The following is a 23,496-nucleotide window of genomic DNA, read 5'->3' on the forward strand; positions in this document are numbered from 1 at the left end:
CTGCAGCAACATCCGTCTGTCGATCTCTCATTCCTCTCTTCGTTCACTCGTGAACAAGACCCTGCGATAAATAAACTCCTTCAACTGGGGCAGCAACTCATCCCTGATGCAGAGTAGGCACTTCACCCTTTTCAGCTGAGGACCATGGCCACAGATTTTGAGGGGGTGATGTAGGTAGAGTGTTCGCCCCATGATCGGAAGGCCGGGGGTTCAAATCCACCGAATTACTAGCCTGAGGTACCCCTGAGTAAGGTACCGTCTCTACACACTGCTCCCCTGGCGCTGGATTGATGGCTGCCCACTGCTTCACTGAGTGAATGGGTTAAATGCAGAGGACTAATTTCCTACTGGATTAATAAAGTATGCATTGTACATTGTCATTCCCACCATTCAATACTCAGCCATCAACTGATGTCTAACCAATCCTGACAGTACCCCTCGTCAACTTGATGTGATTATCACCACGACAGGCACCAACCATCTTGCAGCCTCAGCTCCTTGCAGGAGCCTCAACATTGCCCATTCTAATTCAATGTTCCCAGCCTCCCTCAGAATGCCTTCAGGTGTGCTAGGTCTGTCTGGCATGCGCCCCTGGCACCTGATCCAACTCACCACAAGGTGAAATATCAGTAAAAAATAAAATTTCCCAAGCCAAAGCACAAATCAAAATTGAAGTAAAACAGGTTGGTTTAAAGTATGATTAAAGTTTAGCACGATCAATGATGATTATTAATATTTTGGAAAACCAAAACACTTACCACTCAGTTGATGTCTTCTTGCAAGTGTTTGATGTAATGTGGGGAGTGTTGGTCCAGAGCCTCAAAGAAAGCAAGCAGAGGGAGAAAAAAAAGAAAATTGTTGGGAAGCTGATATTGCTTCTTATTGACTTTGCAACCATTATAGCTTAAAATATAGAAACACAATGTACACCTCATACTAGCTAATTAGACTAGCACATATACTTATTAATAAAAATAATAGAAAAAAATTGTCATTTAAAACACTATCTACTACTATGTCTGAATGTGTGGTATTGCCAATGTCAGTTTAGGCCTAAAGAGATGTGTGTTATTAAAAAAAAGAGACCACCTAAATTAAATGAAATCATTACATGCTTGTTAAAAGCTAACTTCCAATATATAGTTTCTAAAAAGCACAATAACCATTGTATGTATATTTATATTTAACATAGGCTACCCAAAATGTTTCTGATGATTCAATTGTAGAGTTTAACTAATTTGTTTAGAAGAAGTTGTTGGCCCTGCGACAGACTGGCGACCTGTCCAGGGTCTACCCCGCCTCTAATTTGACTGTCCAATTTAAAATCCCTGTCCAACTTAAAACCAAGGTTCAGTAATAACAGGTTTAAAATAAACTTCCAGGGGTCCCAAATCAACAGAGGACTCACAGTGCCCACTAGGTCCAAACACCAACACCTCTGTTTTCTTTTCATTAAAATTTTAAAAGTTTAAAGCCAACCACACTTTAATGTCATCTAGACATGCCAAAAGAGGTTTGATGGCGATGCCATCCTTCTGCTTTAGTGGCAAATAAGTTTGGCATTCATCAGCATAATGATGAAAAGCAATCCCTTCCCGTCTAAGGATGGAACCCAGAGGCAATAAATGTAATAATAATTATTGTTAATAATAAATAATAATGAAATGAAATAAAAGAAAATGACCATACCATATGGTTTCATTTTCAATTTTGAAGGCATTTGTATGAGCTAAGATGCAGTCTCTCAATCTAGTCCTTTGTTTTTGTCTAAAAACAAAAACAAAAAGCAAATCAAAAGTTGATTAACTAATTAATACTTTTAGTTGTACTATGCACAATTGGGTGACTTATTTTTTATATACAAAGGTCCAAAAGTAGTATAAACTGTCAGATAATGAAGTAAAATATAAAGCATAGTGAAGCAACAATAGAGAGCGGTGTAAAAAGGGAAGCTCAAGTAAAGTAGGTAACTGTGAATTTAACCTACTTAAGTTATTATTTATTAGATCTTTTATTAGATATTTGCACACAAAGAAGGCAACAGCACCACAAAAACATTCAGGGGGTTTTGTGACTCCAATTAACTGAGGTGACAAAACAAAAATCTGTGGACTGAATGAATAAAATACAGAATCTCTATGCACCAATGGCACACAGTACAATAATATATTTTGAGATCGTATATGAAATATCTAGGAGTATACCCATCCACGGTGCATTCTAAAGTTTGTCATATTATATAGATAGCACAGCATGGGGATTTAAAAAGAATGGGCCTGCAGGTCAGAAGTGGATGCAGTTTGGTCCACTCAGCTTTGCCAAGTGTGACAATTGCAGAGAAGTAATTATTCAGTTTTCAGTAAACATGATGACACAATTACTACACAGGAGATGAGTAATTTGTGATTTTATAACTACAAGGACGTAAAATACTGCTGTTTTGTTGCAAATCTGGTGTTCAGTGTCCAAAAATCACATTATATGATCAAATCAAAAGGGAGGCTGCCCATAACCAAGCAGGCCTGAATCCAGACGAAGACGTTGTTTTCAGTCACATCTTCATCAGCTGTTAAATCTTTACTTTCTTTAAAGTTAAGCTCTGTCCACAGGATGGCCTTGGTCACTTCTATTTTTGTTCATTTCCATCACAAGTAAACATAATGTGTTCTCTCAGAAATCTGTAAAATATAGCAAATGTCATAAAACACAATGCAATGCAAACCACAATTAGTTTTGTAAATTGTCTATATTTATATGCTAGAACATCTCATTAACAACATAAATAATGGCTTGAGCTTGGCAAGAAGACAATTCTTCAGCCAGAAATGAGTATAAAAGTGAAGTGAGACAGCCATCACAAATGGTATGTTTTAAACGTGGTCTTTAATATGAATATAATTTTGTCAAAAAAAATAAATGTATCTTGTTAACAAAATTGTTAGCAATTAACAATTTAAGATATATTGTTCATTATCACCAGGCTGTCACCTGGTAAGAATGAACCACCAGAGCATTTAATCACAAGAATACATTGTAGACATTATGTATACAAAGACATAATGAGGGGAGCAGTCCATGAAGGACTTAATATACCTTGGTCAATGGACCTAAATCTTCAGAGAGTTCTCTTGTGAAGTAACTAGATTCCGTGCAGCATTCACTGTGGCCAGTAGGGTACTACAAGACAAACCCAGAGTCAAATCTAGATTCCTTTTGATTTTTGAATGGTCTTGAACTGAATTGAATTAAAGATAAACTGTTGAACTGGGCAGCCTACTAGCAACTTCAAATAATGTCAATCCAAAGACAGTGAATCATTGAAATCATATAAATAAGTATCTTTTATCCATCTATCGATCTATCGATCTATCGATAGATAGATCGATAGATAGATAGATAGATAGATAGTCCTGGAGAAACATTTGCCCAAACACCCTGGAGAGGACACGGGCACAGGAAAGAAAGGTGAGTAATCACATCTTTGTCACTTCTTTGCATCACATTATTTTTAGATTTTCACACACTTGCATTAGTTCTCCTTTCTGGTAAACCTTATTTGCTCTCAATCCCAATTCCTTTCTCCTCACAGACAACCACCACATTCCTTGATGAGGAGCAGCTGTGCGGCACCTGGAACAAAGGCTACCAACTGATTTTAAAATACGCAATTAATATTCAATAAATAATTAAACTTCTTGTGTGCAAATGTTCTTCATGTGCAAATCTATGCTTACAGTGCGATGCTAAATAAAGTGCTAGATAATGTGCTTTTAATAAAGTGAAAGGTGTGCTCCTAAAGTGCTATACAAATAATATAAACAGTAGTAAGGGAGTCCTCTTCCTTACAGAGGCCAATGACTAGAGAGTGATAGAACCGGGATGAAATGACAAAGATCCATGAGTACATCAGGAAGATGGCAACAACTGATCGTCTGCTTAGTGAATACCTCAGGCAGCAGAAACCCGAGACAGAAGACAAGCAAGCACAAGAACCATCATAGAAAAACATGCCCCTGCATGGTATGTACCACTAGCAGATAGAAAACATAGCTGATATCGAGAAATCCTACCAATGACTGAACAAAGAAGGACTAAAAGACAGTCATGGCAACACAGGAACAAGTTCTAAGCACAAGTTCGATAGATGCTTGGTCTACCACATCAGGCAAAACCCAAGGTGCAGACTGTGCAAAGATGCCTCTAAGACAATCCAGCACATAACAAGGGTGCAAGATGCTAGTAGGCAGTCTGACACAGTATACAGGAACATGGACTGGAAGCCCCAAGCTCAAAATGGCCCCTTAATAGTGATTGACTGATCATATTTAAGATAAATGTATTGACTTATTTGAGGAGGACTGTAGAAAGAGGTCTAATACACATGTCTGTGAACTGTAGAAAGAGGTCTAATACACATGGACGCTTTGATTGAAGCCCTTAATGAAGTTAACTCACGAAGATTGGAGATAACTAGTTTGAAAATGTATCTGCAGTATACTTATTCAAGTAACCATCTGCATTAATAATACCTCTACAGATGGTTATGAATAATTTTTTCTCTAATGGTTAAAAATTTATTTGTGAAGAAATTCATGGAATGCTTGGCTGACTCTTGGTGACCCTGGCTACAGTGCTGAAAAGAAAGGGGTTGTTCTCATTTTTTTTTTAATCAGTGATGAATGAGATGCCGCAGCTTTACAGAAGGCTTTTCTCTAGTAGAGCAAACTATGGTTCCAGGCTATCTAAAGATTTTGCGGGACACCATTTCAACTCAAGCTTACTTACATCTACTTTCAACCACACATTTGAGAGTTAGAACAGTTCTTTTAGTGCAAAAGAAGAATAAAATTAAAGTTAACAAAAAAGAATGTATATAAACAGAAAAAAATATAGGATGTATATACAAATGTGTCCATAACAGCAAATACAATTGTTTTCATGTTGATATAAATATCAATTGTAACTGCAGTTGTAAACATGAGATGACTAGAGGGAGGGAGAGTACCACTGAATATCATTTAAATTCAGATCCTTCTGTTCTGTTCCCAAGCTTATTTTGTGTGTTATGGTAAATTTCAAAGTAAATTCTCCTGGGATACATGGGACAAAAAAAAAATGTTTATATTTAGTTAATCTACTGGAATTTTTGTTTTGTTCAATGCAATAAAAAATTTAAATGACAACAACCTTTTTCTTTAATTGATGCATATCCATGCATCTACTTTGGGCAACTAAGGTGTGAGTGTGTGAATGTTGAAAAGTGTTTAGGCATAGATGCATGAATGTGTGTGTGATTGGGTGAATGAGGGACTGCTTTGAGTGCCTTAGTAGAAACGCATAATGTGAGTAGGGTCTGTTAAACATGTATTGCAAGCAAAATTGCACATTTAGAAACATCTAAATATTCACAAAGCATTAGTAGCTTTGCAAATCCCATTAAATACCACCTTTCTAGACATTATGATGACTCAACATTTTACACTGTATGCCATGGACTCGCATATTCATGTCGAACTGCAGTAAAACAGTGAGGTCCTACCTGTATCCTTACGGTTTCTGGCATTTCTGGGACATAACCTGAGTGGAAACCAGAGTCAGCCTCCTCTCTGTACTGATTATACTTTGTGGGTTTTCTTAGAGGAGCATCCTCCCAGTTCTTTATGCAGTGGTGAGAACAATCTTCATGGAATAACAGAGGAGAAATGCCTAACTGCAGGAGAACAGAAAGCAGTTCACCCCTTACACACTACGTGTTATACTATATTTGTGTGACTGTATTGATATGATTGTACTTGCCTCTCTGTAAAAGCCTCTTCCTGGAATAGATATAGCTGTAAGTGAGACTTTATCCCCACTCTGTCTAATCTTTCTAACAATGTCTTCATGCTCCATGGACTCAATAGGTTCCCCATTGACAGCAAGCAGCAGGTCTCCATCCTCCATTCTTGCACCCTGAGCTGGACTCCCCACATCCACTTCTCTCAGCACATGAACTGCAGGGTCACAGAAGATTATTATTAGATTTATTACTAATGTTTCCTGAAATATATTTATATATTCCTAACTTTGAGAAATATATGAATTGATTACATCTGGATTACATCTTGATATACTTTGTATAGATAGTTAAGCCTGGGCAAGGCTTAGCTCCATCTTCCAAACAGCCTGTCTCGCCCACCAGCAGTGAATTACAGTAAAGGAAACAAAAGTATGACTTCTAATTCTGATTAGTTGGGCAGCTGACAGTCTGCCCTCCAAGTGTCCCACTGCACACTATCCTAATGAGATTGAAGATCAGTCATCAGAGGCACAAAGACAAGCAACTTTTTTGTAAAGCACTTTGGTTAGTGTTTTCTGTTTTTAAAGTGTTGAACGTAAGAATAAAAGCATTACAATAATTGCAATATTAAATAAAAGTACCGGACAAAATAAAAGCATGAATAACAGTACAAAACACAATTAAACATGAGTTAATAAAATCAACATGTCACAGTGGGTTGAAAGCCAAGTAGAAGTGGGTCTTAACAAGTCAGTCTAATGTGTAATTTCCACAATTTGTGAGCAGCAAAAGACCCGTCCCTCTTGAACGTCCACTGTGTACTTGCAGATGGTGAACTGAACTAAGGGAACAGGACGGGAATACAAGTGCATTAGTTCAGAGAAGTAGGATGAATTTAAGGGCTTTAACCCTTTAAGACCTACCATAGAACCAAGTCCGCCAGAGCTTATATTATATTTTTACATGCTGTAGTGCCATTTTTGGGAGCATTTCAAGTTGCTATACATCAATACAACCATTACAGCCTAGATTTTAATAATATGTAGGAATTAAGTGCACAGTGATTACATAAATTGCAAAAAAGTGCAATAAACTACAAAAAATTTGAAAATCGTTTTTGTTTTTTTAACATATATTTCTAGTTAGAGAAATTTAAGAGGCTTATCCCTCAAAACTGTAAATACAAAAAAGTTGCACAAAATAGTTTCCCACCACAGGAAATTTATTTTGAGTGTCTTCATAGTTTTATTTTTGAAATACACCAATTTTTATACACTGCAGGAAAAACGAAAATAAATATTATAGTGCAAATTTGCAAAAAAGCAGCATATGCATCAAAATAAACTATTTCCAGCAGTGCAATATGAGTCCTAAGCATCCCGGAAACGATACAGAAAGTCATAAAGTCAAACATAACTTTTAAAAACACCAGTATAGGCTCATTGAGGCCCGGACCATAAAAAACTACATTTCCGCGAAAATGACGTCACTTCCGGTTTCGGGCAGGTCATGGCGGACATGCGATCGTTCGCGCTGCCATCTAATCCAATGTAGGAAGTGTTACAAACAGCTGATCGGATCGGCAAAGCGTGTTTCTGGAATATTATGTTTTTGTTGCTGCAAGCGCTTTTTATGCAGTTTTTGCAAAGCTATATGTGGAAGGAAACTGTGACTTAGGACAAGCTGATGGCATAAGATGTAAGTACAACTCCTCAGGTTTCATATGCAAAAAAAAATATTGCGCTAGCTCACGTGGTTGCAGAGCTACCGGGATTTAAAAATAGTTACGCAAAACCAGTGTTGGGGAGTAACGGAATACATGTACCGCCGTTACGTATTTAAAATACAAAATATGAGTAACTGTATTCCGTTACAGTTACCGTTTAAAAAGGTGGTATTTAGAATACAGTTACTTTGTTGAAATAAATGGATTACACGGCGGTACTTCCCTGTTTCATATTGTGGCGGGTCAGGACTGTTTGGGTTTTGTTTGACAGCTACGTTCTGTTGTTCCAGGCGGCAGCGTTACGGTTGCCATGGTTACAGGGTGACGCTCTCAGTGTTGCCAACTTAGCGACTTTGTCGCTATATTTAGCGAGTTTTCAGACCCCCTTAGCGACTCTTTTTCTAAAAAGCGACTAGCGACAAATCTGGCGACTTTTTCTGGTATTATTGGAGACTTATTTATGACGACTTTTTGAGGTGAAGGCGCGTATCGCTCTTACTCTCAACAAGCAGAGGTGCTGCCGTGGGCGCCTCACCCGTGCCAAAGCGCTCACGGGTGGAGGATAGTCCTCCCCCAGCTGCTATCAGGGCAGGTGATCTTCACACCTGTGCGTCCAAACGGCAAATGAATCGCGCATGAGCGAAGCCTCTGCTCCGCACTGACTGTAACGCAGTCAGTTCTTCCTTTACTGTTATGCTGTTTTGTGGATCACAAGGTTTAAAACTACTTATAAACACACACAAAGTAACTCCACCAGAGTGCCAATTTCAGGTCACTTTTGCCGGTCCAGGCCCGAATAAAGGAGCAGGGTTGGAATTGTGACATTAAAAAAAACAATAATTGCTAAAAGAAATTTAATTTGTAGTTCTAAATAAATTCTAAATGCATTTAGGACGTTTTTTACTCACTTTATGTCTCTTCCACAACGTTATTTCTCTCTCCAACAACGTAGGTTACAATTACATTAGCATGACAAATTATGCAAATTAGGTGATGACGTCATTTGGTGACTTCTAGCGACTTTTAGGACAGCCAATAGCAATTTTCCTTACTGAGGAGTTGGCAACACTGGACGCTCTCTCTCTGTGTGTTTCCTGGGTGAGAGAGCGCCTGTTGTTGTTGTGCTAAGCTAACAGGCAGAATGCTACAGGTATAGCTCTAAAGAATGTAGCATCATGGGCAGCGTAGTCCGTGCTGCAGGGAGAATGGACTGCCATACACGTTATGTGTCTGTGAGCGAGGAGGGAGAAAAAGGAAAAGTACGAGCTGTCATCGAGCAGAAACGGGAGCTAGAAGCATGTAAATATAATAATAACCACTGCAGCCAAGAAGAGAGCCTGACGAGCCCAGTTGTAAGTAAACTATTAAGACTCGACTGTACACCGTGTTCGTGTTTTCCTCCAAAAACAACAAGTTATGTTGGAGCAGCCTTTCAACGCCTCTCTCTGTCTCTGCTAGCAAAGTTGATCCAGACAACAAAGTAAAGCTAGTTTTCGGCTACGAGCCGACACAGAACCCACCGTATTAGCCAGAGGTCCCTTTACTACGGTTCGGAGCCGCGGACCTTCAGTAACAGTAATAAATCACAGCAATAGTACATTCATGTAGTTGTAAAAAGCATGATAATATATTAAGTAATCCAAAGTATTCAGAATACGTTACTCTCATTGAGTAACGTAACGGAATACGTTACAGAATACATGTTGGGGCATGTAATCTGTATTCTGTAATGGAATACATTTTAAAAGTAACCTTCCCAACACTGCGCAAAACAGAGCGTGCCCGCTCCTACCGGTTTTAAAGGGTTAAGAACCAGAGTAATATAGTCTCTCTTATATGTTCCAGTTAAAAGTCATGTGGCACCAGCTGCAGGGAGGACTGGCTAGCACCAAATGGACTGGTTCTTGTATAGCGCTGTTCTACTCTTTGTAAGCATTCAAAACCCTATAGATGGCCCTGGTAGATGACCTGCTCTTCCTCCTGTGCTACAGCAACTTCCCAAACACAAAGAGATGCAGTAATCCAACCGAGCTGTGATAAAGGCATTATTTTAAAGTGATCTTTCAACACAATGTTTTTGTTTTATCTTTATCAGTTGCCTCAGCTGAAAGAAACTGCATTTCACCACTGCACAGAAAGCCACAGTAATTTTAGACTGACAGTAATTTTAGACTGTCACATCTAAAATTACTGTCTAGGGTCCATGTGTACAGGAAAGGACCCAACAGTGCAACAGCAGGACCAAATACAATAACCTATGTTTTCATTAAAATTCAGGACGTTCAGAGCTGTCAGTGCTTTTAGTTCCTCAAGACACTCAGTTTGTATCCAAGTCTGTATAAAGTAGACATCCTTCCATATTCAGATGAAGAGAGAACAAAGGAAAGTAGTTTTGTGCTTTCTAAGAATGGAACTGAAGAGCATCAGAGAAAAAATAACAGAAAAAATGGCAGACGCCCAACTACTGAGCCCTAATTATATTCACAGTATTCATTTACTGTGTCTAGGTATTTGCTAGTTTAGCTTAGCTTGTAGCTGGCTTGCTAGCAGCATGGCTTCTTCAACTGTTCTTCCTGCATCGTCCTGCTCAGTCTGTGAGATGTTTAGCTACTCTTTGGCCTCCTTGTACAATACGTGAATTAAATAAAGCCTGTTTACTGCTCTGAAGGTCAGGATCACTGAATTGGAAACCTGGCTCCGCACCCTTGAAAAACCCTATAGCCAATCTAACTTAAGGCCAGGAACAAACTCTGTTTATTGGCAATTCTGTTCCAGGTTTCCAGAGCAGGTGAGGCTGAAGGAACCATGAAGTTGCTGGCTAAATGTAAAGGTAGATTTTGTAAAATTAGAATTCATGTTAGCAGTAATGACACCTGGTTACATCAATCATAGATCACTAAAACTAATATTAAATTGGTGTGTAACTTTGCTAAAACAATCTCAGACTATGTATTTTTCTCTGGTGCCCTCCCCAATCAGATCAGGAGTGACATGTTTAGCTGCATGTTCTCCTTAACTGCTGTCTGTCTGAGTCGTTTCCAAGAAACAATTTGGGTTTTATAGGTAAGACCATTAGGTTCAACAGTATCCTTCCCACAGAGCAGCTCTAGGTTTCTCAAAATATGGCCAAATTTATTAAACCTGCCAAAACGTGACTATCCAGAATTGGGACCAGGAAGCAGACTTACAGTCTTACACATCTCTCTGCAGCTTCTCTTCTTCTGTCATCAAACAATTTAAGCATAAAAAAATCACAAAGAAAGAACAATAGAATATCCACAGCTGCGCCAAAGAGTAAAACAGTTGAATGTGGATTATTAAAAATTAGGCCTCTCTCTTTTAACTCTTCTAAGCTTTTGACGGAGGGGTTGGAAAGCTTGAAAAGTCACTAAATATGGCACACACCTCCAATGTAGTGATGTGTCGGTCACGAACGAAATGGATCTTGGAGCCGGATCTTTGACGTGAACGACACGAGCCGGCCCCTTATCGCGAGCCGTGGTTTTGTTTTTTTTTTTCTTTCTCGCACTTTTTTTCCGCTTCACTTCGCATGCAAGCCTTGTGCTTTACGCTGGGCAGAGGGGGGAGGGGTGGTAGTTACACTCAGTAGCACAGGAACAGAGCGGGAGGGAGAGACAGAGAAAGAGCCAGAGACAACAACGTCACATTAGAAAGGTATAGTAATCATCCACAACTATTTTCAGTTGCAGATGATAAAGGATTCAGAAAGTTTATTCATGCAGGTCCATATGACAGAGAATTTAAATAAGAATTTAAATTTTTTTAAAGGAAAAAGCTGAAAATTTAAATAGTTAAAAGTTGAAATGTGAATAGTTGTTTTTTGTATTATATGATTTATTTATTACATTTTACGTGGATTAAATAAATAAAAGCATATTTACGGTGGCCCCTAGAGACAAAGCACATCCAAACTTCAAATCACGTACGAACTCTGAAGCACGTACAAACTCCAAAACACGTAAAAACTCCAAAGCACATAAAAACTCAGAAGCACATAAAAACTCAAAACACGTACAAAACACAACAGAAGTGCTCCAGGATGATAGGCGCAGTGTTGAGCTTTTGTCACCTAGTGGCTACACAAGCCAGCAAGTACCAACAACCGGATTTGATGTGTGGTAGTAACAGGTAAATTAACTTTTTTTTAAATTTATTATTTGAATATATATGAGTGATTGTGTATAAATACACAAACAATACAAATATGCTTTCAATTGTGTAATTTAAGTGATCTAGGTAGCTCTGTTTTGGAAGTTCAGTTCATGCTAGAAATGTGTTTTGTCTCTAGGGGCCACCACATATATTTATATATAAACATATATAAATAAAACCACTTTTTTGTACATTAGTAATTCCTTTTGTGCATAATTTTATATTATTGTTAATAATAAATTAATTAAAGCAACAAAACAACCTGAAGAGCCGGTTCAGAGCCGGTTCAGAGTCGGCTCTTTTTAGTGAGCCGAACCGAAAGAGCCGGTTCTCTAAAAAGAGCCGGAAATCCCATCACTGCTCCAATGTGAAGAAGGCTTTCTTGTTATGTGATTCTTTTCATGGAATATTGCAAAATGATGCCGCAGCGCCCCCTACAAAATTTCTGAGTCTAAAATTTAGCAGCCTGATGTAAGATATCAAGATATACAAAAAAGTCTCTTGGAGCAGTGTTTCCCATCCAACAGAAAGCCAGCCATTTTTAATTGAACATGTCAACGTTTGTTCACAGTTTTAAGGCCTCGTACTCTAATGAACATCTCCTTGGAATTTCACCAGATCAACTTAATCTGCGCTGAGTGGAATCAAGAGATCTTAGTCATGTTAAAATGCGAAGCTTTTCATGTTTCATGAAACGGGCAGTCGTGGCCGCACGTCGAGTTTCAATCATTTGCCAAGAAGCACAAAACTGCTATAACTCAAAGACACATTGTCCAATCCCTCTCACACTTCACAGGCACTATGACAGTCGCGCCTCAAACGGACTGATGTGCCATTTGTCAGCAATGGTTAGAGCACCATTTTGTGGAAAGAGGAAGTGTACAAAAAGCTAAAATCGTCATTGATCTAGATGACATTTTGACTGGTGGTGCAATACATTATATGCTTGAGTGTGACATTAGATCGAACGGTAATCTCCATCGCCACCTGTTGGGCATGGCTGGGTGCGAGGGCCCTTCCAAAGCTGCTTGCAGCTTTAATTGGATTTAGGATTTTTGGATTTAGTTTTTTTCTCTGCTCATTTTTGTCTGGTTAGAGTATATATTTTAGAAGATTTCAAAGATTAGAACAAAATCAGCATTTGCTTAGAGTAGGTTAGTTATATAAGTATCATTTAAGTGCCCACCCCCGCCCTGGCTGGGGTTCAGCTTCACAAACCTTATGAACCAGTCAGGCCCTGCCATCTGTTTCTCATCCCATGGTGTTTGATATTATCTGTTACTGCGACTTGATAAGCAAGCTTTCTGATGTCCTGATGCATGCTCAATCATCCAGGTAAGTAAATCCCCAAAAGGTGATTCTGTTCATCTGGACATAGCAATTTCAGTGGGAGAAAGGTTTTATCACTGATCCAAGTGACTTCATCAGTCTCAGCTGACTGCAGGTTTCCCCAGCCTTATACACAGTACCTTTGCACAATGACTGAAACTAGCACCACTGATGAACAATGGACTGTCAAGGTCAGTTTCTTGATCATTAATATGCAAATTGTCATGACCATTGATCAACAAGACCATTGATCATTGATCCATTCATAGAGAGCTGAAGAATGGCTGCAAGCAAAGCATTGTGAGATGGTGACAGATGTATCCTTACGCCTCCCTTTTCACATAAATGGCATCCTTGATTCCCTGCTCAAACCAGCGTTTTTCCCTGTCCATGATGTCTACATCCTCATTATTGAAAAAGTGTCCACTGGCCCGCAAAGGTTTTGCAAAATCTCACAAAACAAACTCGGGATCTCGCAAAAGTCCGTCTTAATTTTTTTTTTCTCCCATGTCCCCTGCGAGGCTCCGTACTATATAAATAAAGCTGAATTGAAATCAGTTCAATTGAAAATAAAGTGGGACCCTTTATCCTTTCATAAACTTAAGAAGCTTTGTCTAAATAGTATGTGTTTCTCTCTGTAAGGATGTAATCGTTCCATTAATATGTCTCTCACCTTTTTGTTGTGTGCTTGCCAGCTTTTCTTGCTTCAACAGGAAGCCATATCCATCACTTCCCTTCACGAGATTCATGGTCTTAGCATTGTGGGGGAGGCTGCAGCTTTGTGCCACCACAGGCATGATGGGCATTTTCCTTCTGATATAGCATGACTCACTGTCACTGTCAATAACAAGCACTGTCACTGAATCCCCACTCTTCTTCATCTGAGGGCCAAACACACCAGACAGTAATGCACATTCAGTGTAACAGAGCACACACATCAATTCTGACTGAGAGAAGAGGATCCGTACAGTTCTGGTGAGAGCTGAGTATCTGAGAGTGGACACCATCAGTCCATTAATCCAGATCAGTCTGTCACCACTGAAGATACCCGCTTTCTCTGCTGGACCATCAATAACTGTTCTCACGATATATTGATTCTTTTCACCTGTTGACACATCCACAGTCTGTCCACAGTCAAAATCTACTCAATAATGCTTGATGAAAGAAAAAACAAAACTGTTGTATATTATAAGTAATCAGCAGAAATAATTAAATAGTTGCACATTTTGGGAACCATTAGATCACTTTTGTGATTTGATGGTTCTGGTCTATGTCCTAATGGTTAATACATAGGCTAGAACCAGGGGAAACTGTTCATCTAAACTGAGTTTGAACTTTAGCACTGGAACTTCATGGCTTTCTTGTAAAATAGAAGGTACAGTGACTTCAGGGGAGCTGTTTGTGAGTAGTTAGCACTTGTCACAGATAGTGACAGCAAAATAAATACCATCGACTGAGACAATAGTCATTCCTAGGCCATGCTTTGGGTGTTTTTGGATGTGACATAGCCTGGGTCGAGACCAGCGATCCCCTTTGGTGGCTTTGGCCAGGAATTTTAGGTCCACGCCCATAGACACTGCCTGGAAAAAGGAGAAAGGAGACATCTGCAAGATTCTGTGACCCGAAATATGTGGTTCTGGATTCATTCTTCCAGAATCTAAAATTGGTGGTGGTGGTTGTAAACAGAGAAATAAAAACCCTTCAAAGATACATACCTGAGTTAAATAAACTGGCGTCAGTGGCTTGCTAGCCTCACGTTAACCATAACCATTGTTATCTAAACAACATGTAACTGTGCAATGATGGGACCACTGTTTCAATTTGTGTTTGTTTTGTTTTTTCATGTTATCCTTCATTGTTAAGCACATTGTAAAATTTCTTCTGATAACAGAGCTATAACCCTAATGGAATAGCCAGGAATCAAATCTCCAATCTTCCAATTGGTGGAGGACTAATTGTTACCTCCTGAGCTAAGCTGCCAGAGATGAAATGTTGAAAATTGGGAGGGGAGGGGGGCTAAAGTAAAATATAGGACTAAAATATAGATTTTCGGAAGCCTCAACCTGTAGTTGATAGTAAATATGACATGTGAGCCAAGAAGCGCTCACCCTTTATTTCTTTTCTGAGGCCGTCTCTCTCAAAAAAAAGAAAATAAATTGCTTTTGTGCAAAGGTTTAAAAAAAAATCATACACTTGTACACACATCTGCAATGTTAACTTTAATTCCTCAGCAATCAACAACTATTTCTGGAGAGGTTGGAAAGTTCCTCATCGTCAGTATTGTCAGTATGTGTAGTAGCATTAGAACATGAGATTGTTGCTGGCTGTCAATGTTTTAAGAATAGCTGCATTTAGTCTTGATCTAAATGCTAATCACTGAGCATTATGATCACTGGTTACCAATAAGACATCAGATTTGAATAAAACATAGTTGTGTGAAAGATCAGTTCTCATACCCATTCATACTCTTCCCTCTTCAGCACCAGAAGAAATAGGTGTAAGCCACATGACTGGATCTGTCTCACAACCTGTTAGATAATTGCAGAGAGATAATCATAGACACATGATAAACTTACTCTTTCATCCATTAAAACAGTTTAAGCCTGTCCTAATAATGTTTTTATCAATTATTCCATTTTACTTCAGACTGAATTTCAAGAGTTTCCATGAAATCAGTTTTACCACAAAAAGCACAGAAGACTGGAAGGCCCCAAATGGTCAGCATGAACCTTTTCAACTAAAATTCATTCTCTGTGAAACTTTATGAAGTCGTAAACTTACCAGGCATTTAATTAATTACATCTTACTAGTAGTAGGTTGGACTGCTAATTCCCCCAATCAGTCATGGCATAGAATCAAGAAGATCCTAAAAACATTCTTCAGAGACTTTGAAACATATTGGAATGAATTCAGTTCAATTCAGTTTTATTTATACAGCGCCAAATCACAGCAACAGTTGCCTCAAGGTGCTTTATATTGTAAGGTAGACCCTACAATAATACATAAAGAGAAAAACCCAACAATCATATGACACCTTATGAGCAAGCACTTTGGTGACAGTGTGAAGGAAAAACTCCCTTTTAAGAAGGAAGAAACCTCCAGCAGAACCAGGCTTAGAGAGGGGTGGCCATCACCCAACCGGTGAGAGAAGGAAGAAAGGATAGAAGACATGCTGTGGAAGACAGCCAGAGATTAATAACCTTGTGTTGCTATAACTCAGGGGGTGGAGCAGGGTATCACCTAATTGGAAACCTGTTGGTTCAATTATTCGCTACACCAGTATGTGTCCAAAGTATCCTTGGGCACATATTTTATACACATATCTATCTACACATATCACTTATACCTAAGTGGTTTCTAAAGTATCTAGCATTCACATTCCCTTTACATCCACTCCCCAAAGCAACTCAATTGGATTTAGATCAGGGGAACATGCAAGATGGTCCAAAAGAGTGATGGTATTCTACTGGAAGAAGTCCCTTGTCCTGCGGGCATTGTGTACTGTATCATTGTCCTGTTGAAAAGCCCAGTTGTTACCACACAGATGAGAGCCCTCAGTTATGAGGGATGTTCTCTTCAACATCTGGACATAGCCAGCAGCTGTTTGACGCCCCTGCACCTCCTGAAGCTCCATTGTTCCACTGAAGGAAAAAGCACCCCAGACCATTATGCTGCCCCCTGCACTGTGGTGCATAGAAAACATCTCTATCTGTTTGTCGTGCCAGTAATGTTGGAAATCAGGACCATCAAGGTTAAATTTTTTCTCATCAGAGAATGAAACTTTCTTCCACCTTTTAATGTACCATGTTTGGTGTAAAGTCCAAATGGTCAGTTCTGTGTTGTTCAAGGAGACAAGGCCTTTGAAGACGTTTTTTTGTTTTTGAAGCTTTTCAGTCTCAGATGCCGTCTGATGGTTATGAGGCTGCAGTCGGCACCAGTACCAGCCTTAATTTGGGTCTAGGTCCAGTGTCTTGACAGACAGCCAATTGGATCCTCCAGCTCAGTGCTGGTAAAATCTTCTACATGACTTTTTTGTTCCATAACCCTCAGGATCATTTAAGAAATTCCAAACGACTGTCTTACAGCGTCCCACCTAAGCAGCGATGACGCACTGTAAGACACCCTGCTTCTGCAGTTCGACAACCCGGCCACATTCAAAAAGGGAAGGTTTTTTTTTTTTGCTTTGCCATTGGAACGTCCTGACAGTGTGACTACCTGAGAATGTGACAATGAATCCACATTTTTGCACAGAATTGGCCTTTTAAAGGCATGTGGTCCTAAACTTTTGATCAGCTGTAAAACAGCCTGTTTCAATTTAATTCTTGTTTTCAATATATTGCATGGTCAAAAAATGTGTCTTCTTGTTGCATGCTGAAGCTCAACTTGGAACCTTGTTAAGATCCAACCTTGCAAAATATGATTTTTTGCCATTTTTCTAGTGGTCTTAAACTTTTGATTGGGATTAACTAATATTGACCTCTTACATACCCATATAGAAAAGATATATATACATCTTATAAAGTTTGTGTCTGTCTTGTGTGAAACTTATATGAAAAGCATACAAGAGTGAAAACAGATATAAGATCCCTTGAAAAATTATATAAATGAAACTTGTATGTTTTGGATGCTTACTAAAACAATATATGAAAGTAATGAGAAAGTGGCCACTTTCTTGTGTAAATCATATAAGCCTTATATGATTCACTATATGAAGTAGGCCACATCTTATGCAAGTCTTTTATAAGTTTTTACTATTTCTTTTCCATATGGGATAGTATGTGACAATGTCAAACAATGTCAAATAATATAGAATTTATCACATTCTAAAGGATGGAAAGTCAAGAAAAAATGTAATTGCAGTACAGTAAGTATGCACTGTAAGAAAGGACAAGCTGTTTTGCAGAATGTCTGTTGTTTTTAAAAAAAAATGCAACACACAATGCAAAAACCTCACCATGAAACCATCCTTCCATTTTCTTGAAAGCAAAATTATGGTTTCAGCCACTCATAACCCTATCTAGCCAGGCTCTTTGCCTTTCTCAGCTGGTATAAGGCAAGGAGGTTGTCAATACTCAGGTTTCACATCTAAACAGTTGGACAATTCAGAATCACTAACGATACTAAAATCCATGCCTTTGGCAAAAGGAGAGCATGCTAACTCTACAGAAGGCCCCTAGGAGGCTACAAACACCTGCTTGCTGTGAGTAAACACTGCTTGCTTTGAGTAACACCACTAACCACCATTGTACCCACTATCATATTGGACAAATTCTAGATACTAACCCTGCTAAAATCCATGTTGACCACATATTCCTCATTCACCTCCAGTACTCGATCTCCATCCTTCAGGCCACTGTGCTCTGCAGGACTCCATGGATCCAGATCTGTGATCTCAAAACCCTGACTGTACATACACAGATGAAAGCCAAAGCTTTGGCCCTCTGAACGCTTCAGGTGGCACAGTCTCGGCACCACGCTTGGATCTGGCTTTGCAAACACAGGAAAAAAAATCAACAACTAGTAGGAAGCGGGAGGGTATTATGAAATGTTTTGTCTGTAAAGATGTGTACATCTCACCAGGATCATCAGTCATGACCAGAGCTGGGTTGTCAATCCCTTCCTTTGGATTAAAGGTAAAACTGATGTAAGGAGATATTAGAGTCAATTTAAAACTCCAATTTTAAAAGCATACAATACATTTTCATATAAAAAACTAGCACAGAGAAGGCCTGTTTACAGCAGAACATGCTCTCATTGTACAGATATTTTACAGAAGGTATATATGCATTTTCTTATGTTGACTATTTAACATAAAAAAACACATCTAGTTACACTGATTAACAGCAAGATTTATTATGTATAATATTCCTGTTCACTCCCAATTATAATATTGCTATACCAAATTGGACAATTCTGCATTGAAGTCCAATAGTGTCACCCATTGCAATGGTTAATGGACTGGTTCTTATATACAGCTATTCTAATCTACCTGAGCAGTCAAAGAGCTTTATACAACTTGCCTCATTCACCCAAACAGTTTATTATGCTTTTCCTACATAAGTGTTTTCTATCTAACATTCACACACTTGCATGGGAGAACAACTTGGAGCTTGTGTAGCAACCCAGTGATATTTAGCATGCTGGAGCAGCCAGGGATCAAACCATCAACCTTCTGATCAGTAGATGACTTGCTCTATCTCCTGAGCTACAGCCACCCTTCACAGTCAATCTTTACATAGAGAAAGTGAAAAGTAAATCTTTGGGCTCCTCAGAGGAACAAAACAAAATCACTTCAATTGATTTCAGTTCCATTTTGTTTGTGTTTCTCCAAATCACAACAACAACCACCTAAAGGTGCTTGAACCAAGTAGACAAAGGTATCCTTTGAATATAGGTTACCACTCCTGGACTGTGCTGAGGAGAACCCCAGCCTCAGCATTCAAGTTTACCAAAATCCCACAGACACAGCTCAGTAGTCTTTGACTCACACCAAACATTATAACACAAACTTGGGGGGGTCAGGACTCTAACGCACCAACAGAGAACATTCCCTCAAAGGCAGAAGAAATAAATGAGGAAAGCACTTAACACATGGCACAACAAGACAAAACTCAGCTGAAAGGAGAAAGGCCAATCCTTTGAGGATGCCAGTGTTTATATTTTGAACACTGATGGTTTGAAAGCGGTAAAGTAAAGGAGTCTATCTATGTCCATGATGAATGACCAACATCGAACACAGGTGGTGGCTTACAACACTAGCTGTCAGCCAACTACAATGTAATCTTGACATCACTGCCCTGTCATTTCAATCCACACCTTACCTCACGTGATCTTGATGGCTCACATAATGGGGGACTGGGGCAATGTTTCACAGATGGTAATCCATGATTTATTTTACACACTGGCTCATGTGATAATTTGCATATTAACCCTCAGAACCACCTCCAATGAGACATCTCCCAATGGAGCTTAAATACATGGGACTATTCATCAGTTGTTTTGTGAGTAGAGATGGCTCTGATGAAATATCTTGAAAATGTTTTTAGAGATTTTAGGGTAAGACTGAGGATGATATGAAAAAATCTGAAATGTTTAAGTTTTATTATGCACTCACACACATTAACTCTACATGACGGTAAAATTAAAATAAAATATTACCTTTGGTTATTACTGCGTTAAGTACTGTGTTTAATAATGGACTGTTTAAGTTTAACAGCAGCAACATTATTTATTCCAAATTTTATTTTAGTGTTACTGTCCATTGACTTGTGGAGAGAGATAGAAACACATTGTTACTAAATAATCATATAAGCTCAAGAAGGTGTCCGCCCTGTTACTGTTATAGTATAATACTCATAGTAAAATTACAGTAATGATAACTCTTTGAACCCATAACAGCATGTTAAGAAGTAATGGCAAAAAAGGAATTTTGCAAAAACATATCTGAGGAGAACTCACTCGCTCACATTCACTTTTTTTTAGTTTAACAACTCTTGCCTCCACTAACATAGGAGGGGCCAGCCAGATACCAGTGGGGGATAGAGATGTTTTGGCTTCACTTGGCTCAGGAGGTAGAGCGTCTACTAGTTGGAAGGTTAGTGCTTCAATCCCTGGCTGCTAAATTCACACGTTAGGCAGAAGAAGCATAGAAAAAGTCCTCAGGTGTTGTATAAAAACGAGTCAGAGTACTGCTATTCAAGAGACAGTCTATTTATCATTACCATTTGACAATCTTTAGTCTCAGCAGGTGGACTGGTATTTATTTAGAGACAAATAGACAAATTTATTTAATTGCTGCATGATATTAAGGGTTTTCTGAATTGCAACAAGCAATCAAGTTGGAGACAAAAATCAGAAATAATGTATTTATTTAAACACAACCTACAACAACATTTTGAAAAAAAAGGCAGCTCATGTTCATCGCAAGGCATAAAAGATTCTAGTGGGTCAAAAGGAGAACTTACTGTGGATTTCTGTGCATTCTGGCCACCTGAAGGAGAAACAGTGACACAACATGTAGATACATCTGTTTTAGTTTGTGGATATAATGAATTCTCATTATATTATTCACTTTTCAGGACAACCATGGCAAGCAGTACTTACCTTGTCATATCTAAAAACAGACATAAATAAAGAGGGACCAAAGTCCCTCCTTTCATATCATACATTGCATTACATTAAATTACCGCCATCCTGTGGTCACACTTTGCTATTGTTGCTGTTTCAATCTGACTAGTGACTCTAGCTCTGTTATATGAGTGTGCCTGTCACCTGTTAACATTGACTGGAGCTGATTAAGCTGAAGGGCCAGCTGCTTTTTTCTGGTGGTTTCAACATGTGCATTGTGAAAACCTCTGTCCTTTCACAGTAAACTGGTAGAAGTTGGTTTCAGTTGGTTGGTAAAAGTAGAATGGGAGGCAGACACTTCAGCTTTCAGGCCCCTCTTCTGTGGAACCAGCTCCCAGTTTGGTTTCGGGAGGCAGACACCCTCTCTACTAATTAGACTTAAAACTTATGATAAAGCTTTGATACTGATAAATATAGTTTATCAATATTTGATGTTGATAAATAGAGTACGCATTTTTGCTTGCTCATTGGGGTCATCTGATTGCTAAAATTTCTCTCTATTAGTGTAAAACTTGAATTGAATTGAATTAAATCACAAAAAGAAAAAGAAAAAAACACTCAGGCACTGGGAGAGCATGTAGTGCCACTCAAAAAAAAAAAAAAAAAAAGCCTCAACTACGAACCTTCAAGCAGCAGCACTAACCACTCCACCACCATGGCTATTCTGGCTGTATGAGGTGGCCAAACAAGGCCACACATTATATTATATATGGTTTATTTTTTTTCATCTATCACCTGCTATAGAAAGGATAACACAACTTAACTCAACTTAACTCTTTTTTTTAATCACTAATAAAAACCCATCATCAATCATTATAAAGTTAGATTCATGATAATTAGTGAATACGATTTTTGTCTACCCTCTCCTGTCTGCCTGTTTTGACATGTACATGCTGTACTTGTTTTGCCACTGCATAGCTGGAAAACTGCATAGTTTCAACTGCATAGTAGCAAAACTTAATTCAAAAAGGAAAAAATGCAATATATGTCAGTTGTGTCCGTTGCATTGTGGCATATGAAAGCATAATAAACACATTTTTAATAAAAATGCAAGTTATTTCTCATATAAACATTGATTAAGCCAGTCACTGATTCTGGATATAGCATAAACCGTGAAGGACGGAATGTTGCTTGAACCCTTAAAACATTAACTTTTTTAATGTGCAAATGAGTACATTCTCATTCTCCGTTCTCTTTAATGCAATTCATTCATTATGTTTAAAGAAAGGGTAGTGGAAATGACCTCCCAGAAACATGGTCTTTTGTGTCAATATTTCACAATACTCTTCAAATCCAACTTTGTGTGTGTAGTTGTGTGCACACACACATGCGTGTGTGTGTGTGCTCACACACAAAAATATCCTGCCTGTGGATTTATTTTTTCAAATAGTGAAAGGCAATGTTTAACCAGGAAGAACATAGCTGAAGTTAGTGTGTGGTTTTATATTGACAGCAATATATACCATAGCATTTTGAAAAACACAATCCACCACAATGATAATTATGCATAAAACACTTACCGTAAAAAACAAAACAAAAGTAAACTGGCTTACCATCACTGCTATGACATTTCACGCAGAGGAATTATGCCGTAACTAAGGAGTGCATGTGTACACATTTGAATATTCAAATCACGAACAGTCATATGTTTGAGAAGCAGAAAATAAACCCTACCTTTTAAGGACCTCATGAAGTTCTGTGTGCTTGGCATTTATATCTGCTCAGACTAAGGCACTGTGGACGGACAAGGTTCACAACAGACAGATAATAAAAACCTAAGATACTGACTGCTTTCTGCTTAGCCATGATGGTTAAACATTTACTTCATGACACGCCTCAAGAGGTCTGTGTGCAGAGTGTGATACATTGCAATGGAAAAGACAACATAATGCACCTTTACCACTCTATGGCACTGCTGTTCACTGTGGAGGACCAAATAAATAAATAACTCAAACCAAATAAATAAATTTGATTATTCCAAAGCAATACATCCTGCAACATGTTTTCAAATAAATTCTTGATTATCATTATATATATATATATATATATATATATATATATATAATGTAATTGTAATTGAACAGTAGTCTTCCTGTGGATTTTACAGAATTTTACTCCTGTTTTTAGATAATAAAATATTGATACAATTGCAAAATCAGCATATGAATTAACACATCTAATGTAAAATAACATTTTAATTATTAATAAACATAACATTGCCTATTCTTTAAAGGAAGAAAACACTGTAAACACTCAGAATCACCATCAATTCTGTAATACTGTCAATACTGTAAATACATATCCATATACAGTGGGGCAAAAAAGTATTTAGTCAGCCACCGATTGTGCAAGTTCCCCCACT

General features: G+C 38.4%; 1 protein-coding gene across 1 annotated transcript; it reads right to left on the bottom strand.

Moving 5' to 3' along the window:
- Nucleotides 1-5,739: 5,739 nt before the first annotated feature.
- nherf4a (NHERF family PDZ scaffold protein 4a) lies at nt 5,740-22,890 on the bottom strand. Its single transcript, XM_087841729.1, has 8 exons — nt 22,809-22,890; nt 20,972-20,997; nt 18,585-18,646; nt 18,291-18,490; nt 15,464-15,535; nt 14,455-14,587; nt 13,681-14,112; nt 5,740-5,993 (listed from the first exon to the last, which is right to left on the bottom strand). The coding sequence occupies exons 2-8, from the start codon at nt 20,986-20,988 to the stop codon at nt 5,740-5,742; spliced, it is 1,170 nt and encodes a 389-aa protein (XP_087697855.1). The 5' UTR covers nt 20,989-20,997; nt 22,809-22,890.
- Between the last annotated feature and the right edge of the window lie 606 nt (nt 22,891-23,496).

Source organism: Neolamprologus brichardi, chromosome 1 (assembly GCF_056152115.1).
Source record: "Neolamprologus brichardi isolate AB-2024 chromosome 1, ASM5615211v1, whole genome shotgun sequence".
NCBI lineage: Eukaryota > Metazoa > Chordata > Actinopteri > Cichliformes > Cichlidae > Neolamprologus > Neolamprologus brichardi.